Below are 9,625 nucleotides of genomic sequence, written 5' to 3'. Positions count from 1 at the left end.
ATAAGGGAAGGGCCCCTCGTCACGTTTGGCGACATTTCTAGGCATGGGTTCCGATGCTTCCAAAATTAATTTACTAAACCAAAAAATTTTCTTAGAATAACAGTAATTGCTGCAACTAAAAAATTTGCAAGTTGACATGCATGAATTTTTTTATAATGGTCTTTGAACAAACGACCCAATTTTATGAGTTTTCGACCAATGATGCTCAACTCCGTAGCCTTGTAATTTTGAACCCAGTCCTGAAGACAAGGGAACTCCTGGATCGAGTATTGGGAGAAATTTGCCTTCGTGGAGGACTTTTTGATGGAGCTTATCCACATTTGCTTTACATGGAGAGGAAAACCACGAAAACCTCCCACGGTTAGCCTGATGGCAAGGGGACTCTAATCCATGATCCGTCTACCACTGAGGGTATTTTACGTCAGCATAGTGGTCGGTGCAAGCCGGATGTGGAATTCGTATCGACTGGGATTCGAACCCGGTTCGCCGCATTGGAGGGCGAACGCTCTATCCCCTGAGCCATTGCTGCTCGACATGTATTGTTGTACAGTATATTGTACAGTATAGTGCTTCGCCTTGTTCGCTTTCTAGATGTATTTCTAGAATCCTTATCAAAAATAAAATTAAAAAAAGGAATACACATAAAGGTAGCAGATTAATATTTCAGTGATGTAAAAATGAAACTACTTTCAATATCTGTCAAATTACAGTACAGGAAAGTGGGTGTATTAAACACCAAAACAAGTTTATTGGAGGTTGAAAGCGTTTCTAATAATTGCTTTTGATTTCATCTTTGTTTCCTCTCATTATCAAACCTGTCCAATTGTTTATTGCATTCATTTCGCTGCATTGTGATATGTCAGATTTCGATAGTGTTTTTTTTTTTTGCTCGCTTAAATATTAATTTGCTACCCTCAACGTGTGCACTCTTTTGTTCTTGATTTGGATAAAGAATCTAAAAATACATATTAGAACCTGGTAACGAAAATGAATTTAGGTGTTTCAACAGTTAAATAATATGGTTAAATTACAAAAATTAAGTGCAAGGTTATCTAAAGTTGAAGTACTCGAGGGTAATCTAATGATAAACCACACCTTTAGATTTTTGACAATTTTCAAATAGATGAGAAAAACATCTGGATTTTCATGAAGGATAAGAGATATTTTTGCGAATGACAGTGGTGTTAAAGATACGTTTTCTTATTCTAATTTTAAATAAGTCAAGCCATTTATATTTTTTTGTTGTCTTTTTTTTTTTTTTTTTTTGACAACATAATTTTTTATTCAAAGGTCAAATAGTAATTAAATCAAATTTTGGTAAATAATAACACAGCAATATTTATTATAGCAAAGTTCATAACGACTCGGTAAAGTTTATAATGAGTCAAAAAGTTCATAATGACTTAGTAAAGTTCACAGTGACTCATAAAAGTTCATAATGACTCATAAAAGTTCAAAATGACTTAATCAAGTTTAGAGTCACACATCAAAGTTCATAATGACTCAGAAGAGTTCATAATGACTTAATAGAGTTTATAAGCACTCATTAAAGTTTATAAGCACTCATTAAAGTTCATAATGACTTAGAAAAGTTCATGATGACTCCATAAAGTATATAATGACTCTTTAAAGTTCATTATAAAATAGCTAAGTTCATAATAACTCAGCAAAGTCATAATAAAATGGCGAAATTCGCACTAACTCAGTAAAGTGCATAATGATGCTGTTAAAGTCGAGCTTTTATTTCATAGGCCTGGTGATGACTCACTCTGGGCTAGTGATCATCACATTGTTCACATTCGCTTGTAACAGCCAGTAAATAGCTGTCGCATGAAAGAGCGAAACCCCTTCTTTTTCTTTCTCGCCAAGCACTCAGCAAGGCTCTTTTCTCCTGCCAAACTTTTCTTCACTTTGGAAGACTTGGCTAAAAGTTTCTTTTCTCTCACATCAATAACATAAGAATGATGAGGGCAACCAATATCGCTGAAATTAAAGAGAAAAAAATCAATTATTTTGGGTGAGTCTTGATTGTTCTCTTTTTGGTCAACCCTGCTGTAAAGGTCTTTCAGAAATTAATAGATATAAATTTTAAAATTTACCTACTTATTTTATTAAAATTTCCCAACTCTTAAAATCAATTACTTAACTATTTTCAACTTCACATAAACTTCGTAAAACATAAACGAATGCAATTTTTTAATCAACGCATTTATTTTAAGCAACGTGTTTTTATGCTCGATAAAAACAATTAGCACAATTACTTCTTAGTTGCCTATATATTAAAATTTTATGAAAAGTAAAAAGAAAAAGAAATGTATTTCTTAACTTTGCAATTATATATATATATATATATATATATATATATATATATATATATATATATATATATATATATATATATATATATATATATATATATATATATATATACATATATATATATATATATATATATATATATATATATATATATATATATATATATATATATATATATATATATATATATATATATATATATATATATATATATATATATATTTAATGAGGTAAATTTAAAACTATTATACATGTTTTTGATCTCTAAATACCTAAGTCCCGACAGTGTTAATTAGTGCGAGTTCATTAAAGTTACTCAATGTAAAAAGACGCAGCAGGGTGAAAAACTGTATGCATAATAAGAATTATCAAAACATATAGAAAATTATATTTATTTATAAGAAAAAATAAATTGAATTACAATAATTAAAAAAAATTGTCACAATTGGATTATATTAGTTTAAAAATTATATAAATTAATAAATATGCACTTATAATAACAACAATTCTGATTTAAATACGATAATATTAGTTTAAATTACCTCTTTGTTGTAGTGCCGATATTAATGGCACCTGTTATTTTTATTGGTTCTTCTACAGTTGCCTCAACCTCTTTTATTTCATTCACATCATGAGCTTCAAAGCTAAAATTATATAAAAGAAATTATCTTTATGTGCAGATAACTAAAGATAGCTATTTTTTTTCCATCATTTTATTTCTGTAACTCGTGTTTAAATGGTAAATTCATGTTTAATGTAAGTTTATGTTAACGTTTTTTAACTACTTGCATATTGTTATATTTTTTCATCTTTTTACTAAAAATTAGTACTTAATCCGATTTCTTATGATGACTTTTAGTTTTTGATGCGACTCGATTCTTAACTTCATGAATTTTAATATGAATCATTTTTATATTGTTATGCGATTTAAGAGCTATTTTTCGAATAATAAGATGGCAAAAATAATAAGTTTGATATTCCAAACTTAAATATAGTATTCTTGAAGCCATAATGAAAAGTTAGAACCTATCATTTTTATTTATTTATTTTCAAGCTTAGAATTAACTAAAAAGTGCCTATTTTTCTAATTCACAATGTGTGTACAAGTAATAATAATAAGTGACATTAATAAAGACTGTCTTCTTTTAAATAGAAAAAAATTAAATTATTACGTACTCTTCTACTCAGTAAAACTCCTATAAATGCATATTGTGTTGATTCGAGATTACACATTAAGCAATTTACACATTTAAAAAAATAAGTAGATGTTTCAAATTGAAATACATAAAATAATATATAAATATATATAATCTTAGTAAAATAAATTTTTAAAGCAGAGTAAGGGAGAAATTATTATTAATTACTTAATCACAGTAGGTTCAGAACTATTGGAGCCATTTATTTGATTCTGATCATCTAAAAATCTCTGAACAGTTTCGTTTTCTGTTTCAGCAAATGTATTGTAATAGAATTTTAAAAAAAGCATCTTTTTGATCAGGTTTTTGCTGTAACTCGTATTTAACAAAAACTGATTAGTATATTTTGCTCCATTCATTAAAGAGTTTCACAGTTTAAATTCTAAAGTAAGATTTCTATCCTTTTTCTTAAAAATAATTTTTTGAATTATATAAAAACTTGTTTTCATTCCAAACTACAAGTATTATCATTATTTCCAATGAATAAATAGGAAGAAATTAAAGCTAAGAATTAAATAGAAAGCGATAGTATTTCGAAACTACTATATGTGTGTAAATCATGATAATAAATTCAATGAGATACTTTGTAAATGAATACAAAACCAATTGAAATGTATCATATACATTTTTATTTTCGCTCATTCGAACTTCTTTAAATTTAAATTGTCCTGCTGTTTTTTGTGTATTCATAAAATTTAGACAAATCGAAGGTAATCAAAAGTAAGCGTAGAATATTAAATTGAATATTTATGTTATTAAAATTAATATTTAGGCAATAATAAATTGAATATTTTTAATAATAACCTCATCACAGTAGGATCACAATTATTAGAATCATTCGTTTGATTCTGTCCAATCACAAATGCCTGATTAGTTTCAAGTTCTGCTTCAATCTCAACCTCCGTGTCAGACACCACATCACTAAAATTATAGAAGAAAAACATGAAGTTTCTTTTTTTAAAAATCAAGATTTTGTTGAAAATTATGTTTTAAGCAATTTAAAGTGGATTTTGCCAGCATTCATTCAATGTTTTATTGTCTTAATTAGAAAGAAAGATTATTCTTTTTTAAATTTTCTAATATTGAGTTTTAGAATTACATTTCATTTAAAAAAAACTTTGTTGTAAAACAAACTATGAAAATTCATGAAACATCGGCATCTCTGAGGATAAAAGAAAGTTTCGATATTTTGTCACATTTTTTTTTAAAAAACATCACAAAAATTTGTTTTTTATTGAATACTATTTTTTTCTACCAAACTTAGAAATTTGAATGAAGAGAAAATGAGTTTTTTAACAGTAATATAAGCTATATTTAAACTTTAATAGATAATAACAGTAATAAATTTAATGATAACTCTTTGTTTTCATAAGAAATAAGCCAATTGAAATCATTCATGCAGGTTTTTCTTCCGGAAAACTGAAGAATTGTAATTGAAGAATTTTGTCGTATAACAAGCTATGGAAATACATTAAAAGTTGATGAGCTCATACTTAAAATGAATTTCTTAAGACATCACGAAATTTTCTTTTTGTTGAATCCTATTCTTATCTTCAATTTTAAACGGTGAATTTAGTGAAAAATGGTGATTTTTTTAAGAAGGCAGTACTATAAAATAGATCCAAACCATAATAAATAATAGTAAGTAATAGTAATAATAGTAAATTTAATGCGAATTCTGTCTTTTTTTCTTCATAAGAAATAAGCAAATTGATATCATTCATGTACGATTTTGGTTTGTGAAAACTATTTTAACCATTTAATGGGCCATTTTTTTCTAGTAAAGGTAAGTTAAAATATTTTTGGAGTTGAAATAGTTATAAGAATAGTATTTGATGTAAGGAAAAAAAAACTAATTTAGTTTATAAAAATACCATTTTCTTAGTGGTAAGTATATTTAACACGACCTATCAGTAACTCATTGACTTTTATTATCCTTTATTTATCAAATAAATTTTATAAATGCTACAATTTTAGAGAAGAATAATGCATTTTATAACTTTTATACGTTTTCTTTAACTAACAAACGATTACCAATTTTATTCAAACGCACTTCAAGAAAGCTGAAGTTGTTAACAAATGGAAACCTAAATTTAAAGTGGTAAAAAAGTTCACCATAGACTTTAGAAACTGTTGGTAGGTATACTTACCACGGCTTTAGAAAGGGTTAAATTTATACTGCGTTTATTCATGTGTGCGTATTCATATTATATTCACAAATGAAAAAAATCCGATAAATGAGAAACTTATTTAAATTATTTAAATGCTTATAAAACTATTTAATTAAATATTACGATAAGAATTAGAGCCAAAAATATTAAAAATTACCTAATCATAGCAGAATCATCATCTTCAGAACCATTTATTTGATTCTGCTCATCCACAAATACCTCATAAGTATTGTCTCCTGTTTCAGTATGCTCATCTGAGTCAGACAATTCCTCACTGAAATTATAGGAGAAAATCATAAACTTAAAGTGTGTGTTTTTTTTTTCTCATAAGGTTTTTCTTGTAACTCATATTCAAATTATTGCTAGATGCTTTTTTTTCTGCATTCGTTCAAAGTTTTTTAAAAATTTAAATTCTTAATTAAAATTTTTATTAATAAGTGGTAATTTTAAATAGTTTCACAAGTAAATGATGCTTATGAAATGAGGATATGTACTTAACGTTTGATATAGACTCCTAAAATTATTTATATATTTAAAACTTATTTTAATAAAATCAGCACAAATACTTACTTTTTGAGGCATAAAATTTTTATCTATCTTATTTAAAATTTTCAAAATAAATGGCGCATTTTAAAATTTAACTTGTTTATGAATAATTATAAGAACAAATTTAATAAGAACTCAGTTTCTTTGCAAATACTAAATAAAGTCAATTTGAAATAAATGGATACAGGATGTTTATGTTGTTTAGTGGGTACAATGAGCGAAGGAAAGAAAAAGAACCACTCTGAATAACTTTGATCGGATCTTCACGTTCTAGGACTTATTCTTAATGGTTCAAGAGAGTGGCCTAAAATATGGTAATTATTTAGCGCAGACAATATTTTAAGTTACAAAAATGTACTTTCTCTGAATAAACAAATCTTTTATTCGATGGCTCGGGATTTCTGACCCTTCAAATATAAGGAATTTCCGCACTCTGGGAAAGATGGTCCCTACAGTTTGATCAGGAGAACGATCCAAAGTTTGGATCCTTTAATGTTAGATGAAAATCATTAATACATCTTTTAGTGTCTCCACTTGGCTGAAGGCTTCTAGAATATGGTTTGTAAACCGGTTTCGAACTGGTTTGTCTTTATGGTCCATCTTATGTTCCATTTCTCAATTTGATTTATATTCTTGAGTTGTTGTTTTAACATTTTTAATTGGTTGGATGGCATTGGCAATGCTGTATCTTGTTCTGCTGGCTGATCTTATTAAATAAATATTATGTCTTGTCTATTTCTTGTTTAAATAAATATTATGAACTGAATACAAAAAAGAAGGTTAAATAAAATTACCTATCACTCTCAAGATTAGGCTCTTCTGAACTTTCTGATGGATTTGGTTCTTCCATAAATGGATGATAATCTATAGAACCTGATCCATTTTCATTATCGAAATTGTCTGCTCCTTCTCTGTAATTATGAATAAAAAAAATGTTTAGTGTTTTCATCAGTTTTATATGTATTTCATTCGCTATTTTTTGAAGATTTTAAAGTTTATGATATAAACTAAGATTTCTTTCGTTTTAACTTTATCTTCGCCAAAATAATATAAAATGTATTTCATCCGCTATCATTTAAAGGTTTTAAGTTTATATTATAAACTAAGATTTCTTTAATTTTTATATTAGTTTATTTAAAATAGTGTAAAGTGTATTTCATCAGCTAGATCATTAAGTTTATAGCATAAACTGAGATTTCTTTCCTTCTAATATTCTAAGTAAATATTTAATCTTCACAGAATTTTAAACTCGAAGTGTAATTTGAACTATATTAGGCAAAAAATTGTCTTTGCATTTTTACAAGTACTTAATCTTGCCTAATTCGGGGGTGGGAATTTCCAATCTGCAATCGGTTTTGATCGAAAAATCACTTAATTATTTTTTCAAAATGATATTTTTATTTTATTTTAAGTCTGAATGTACAGTGCAAGTCTAGGTAATGAATCTTGCGACTCAGGTCTGAAGGGCCCATACGCCGAAATTCCTGAGGACACGCCATAGCATCGGAAACCCCAAAAATAGCATAATAAGACACAAGGCATTGAGTCTCGCATTGAAGAGTATCACAACACAGCGTCGATAATCTGTTCTTATAGTCCGTCGATAGTCAAATTCTTTATAGATTACCGTGCAAATCTATAAAAAACTTATAGGTTTACACACTTAATTTAACACTCGTCTGCTCCGTCGAAAATGGCACTTAATACAAACATGTGATATTAAAGTATGGAATCATAAACTGAAATACATCATCATCTCCTTCATACAACTCCCTACGTAGCAGAAAAGCGGAGGAAACTCTTAGTAATCACTCGGGTGATTAAAAAATTCTGAATTTATTATTAAATTACATAATAACGCTAGATTGTGGAGAGAAACCGATATCAGATTTGAAATCAGTAATGCGAAAGTAAGCAAGATCCGTTCAAATATCTCATGGAACAGGGAAAAAAATAATTCTTTTGAATAATATTAAACATTGAAATTTCTGAAAAGTCTGATTTGTATTTTTAAATTGCTCAGCTTGTTTACTAAAAAATTTTTAAAACAAAATGTTGTACTGCATCATTGCTTTGCAGAGCATCATTCGACACGAGATACACTGCGGTTACATTGTAATATACGACTCGAAACACTTTTTATCTAATTTTAGGACTAATTATTTGATTTTTAACACTGTTTTGGATGACAAATAAATTTACCATCAGACTGCTTTTCTGCGAAAATATATATTTCTGTCACAAAACTGCATTTTAAATATTTTTTATAAAAAGAATACATTTACATACCCACTATCAGTTCCAGAAGAACTAGAACTTTGCTCAACCTCTTCACTAGCTGAAATGAAATAATAAATTATATCTCAACTTAGCTTGTTTAAAAATGCAAGGGATGCCCAAAATATAAAGTAGACAATTTCAGAAATGCCGCAGTAACAGCATCAGCACCCTAATGTTATAAATAGGTATAAGAGATGCAAATTACAGGTTGCATTTATCTGATTTAACAGTCACCAAAGAACTTTTGATTGAATTGCAAAGAAAGATGGACCCAGGAAAAAAACCAAGCATAGTAGGGCTAGTTTCATAGAAAAAGTGCAAACGCTTACTATCATGTTATGTTTGCTGTCTGTGGCAAACATTGTGTAGAATGGCTGTAAGCGAAAAGTGTATACATTTTTTTGAAGGGTGTAACTTTATCTGTCACGAACAGAGCAAAGGAAAAACCTTGATGGTCTACAATAAGACCACTGTTGAATAAGACCATTGCCACTGTACTGAAATATTCAGGACTCGTGGCAACTTTGCTGCATTTAGTGCAGAAAATGATATGATTCCTTTTTCACTCTAAAAATGGTAAGACTTCCATATTTTTCCTTCTGGGAGCATCTTTCTAAGCTCGACTTTACATTCACTTCTAATACTTTTATACGAACTTTTTAATGATACCCAGTTTTCGGAACACTTTTCTTTCCTTGCCCGACTGGTGAGGAGAATTTTTTAGTTAAGCAGGCTATTATTATTTTTATTAATACCGTTACTGAATGGTTCCCATTCATTAAATTAATTTCTAATAAGAACAAAATTTGTCTTAATTTTACTCAAATACTTTTTTTTAAAAAAGAATAAGAGTTTTAAACAGAACACGGGTCAAACACATGATGTCCTTTGTATTTTGCTCTGTAACTTGAAGCTTTTAGTGTACATAAAATTGTAAATTATCCTATTATTTTTATGATGATTTAAGATTAGAAAATCTCCTTTTTAAATCACTTTACTTGTTTTCGTCTAAAATATTCAATAAAACTTAAATAAGAAGGGAACCTTATCGTAAATTTCTTACCAAAATTCGAATTTAAGACACTTTATTACTTATTTGATTATTGATTTAGC

General features: G+C 27.9%; 1 protein-coding gene across 1 annotated transcript; it reads right to left on the bottom strand.

Annotated features, from left to right (window-relative positions):
* Positions 1–1,361: 1,361 nt before the first annotated feature.
* LOC139425601 (uncharacterized) lies at positions 1,362–9,229 on the bottom strand. Its single transcript, XM_087149808.1, has 6 exons — positions 8,522–9,229; positions 7,027–7,143; positions 5,844–5,960; positions 4,320–4,436; positions 2,862–2,963; positions 1,362–1,983 (listed from the first exon to the last, which is right to left on the bottom strand). The coding sequence occupies exons 2-6, from the start codon at positions 7,080–7,082 to the stop codon at positions 1,794–1,796; spliced, it is 582 nt and encodes a 193-aa protein (XP_087005934.1). The 5' UTR covers positions 7,083–7,143; positions 8,522–9,229; the 3' UTR covers positions 1,362–1,793.
* Between the last annotated feature and the right edge of the window lie 396 nt (positions 9,230–9,625).

This window comes from Parasteatoda tepidariorum, chromosome 8, assembly GCF_982258835.1.
Source record: "Parasteatoda tepidariorum strain Cologne lab strain chromosome 8, Ptep-v5.0, whole genome shotgun sequence".
NCBI classification, from domain to species: Eukaryota; Metazoa; Arthropoda; class Arachnida; order Araneae; family Theridiidae; genus Parasteatoda; species Parasteatoda tepidariorum.
The sequence above is the reverse complement of the archived record's forward strand: the minus strand, read 5'-3'. Positions and strand labels throughout refer to the sequence as shown.

Bases quoted from the DNA above. Each gene is read 5' to 3' on its own strand.
- LOC139425601 (XM_087149808.1), bottom strand. From the start codon at position 7,082: ATGGAAGAACCAAATCCATCAGAAAGTTCAGAAGAGCCTAATCTTGAG. The intron at 5,961-7,026 runs GTAATTTTATTT...CTATAATTTCAG, and splicing joins CCTAATCTTGAGAGTGATAG to TGAGGAATTGTCTGACTCAG. The intron at 2,964-4,319 runs GTTATTATTAAA...ATATAATTTTAG, and splicing joins TGTGATCCTACTGTGATGAG to CTTTGAAGCTCATGATGTGA.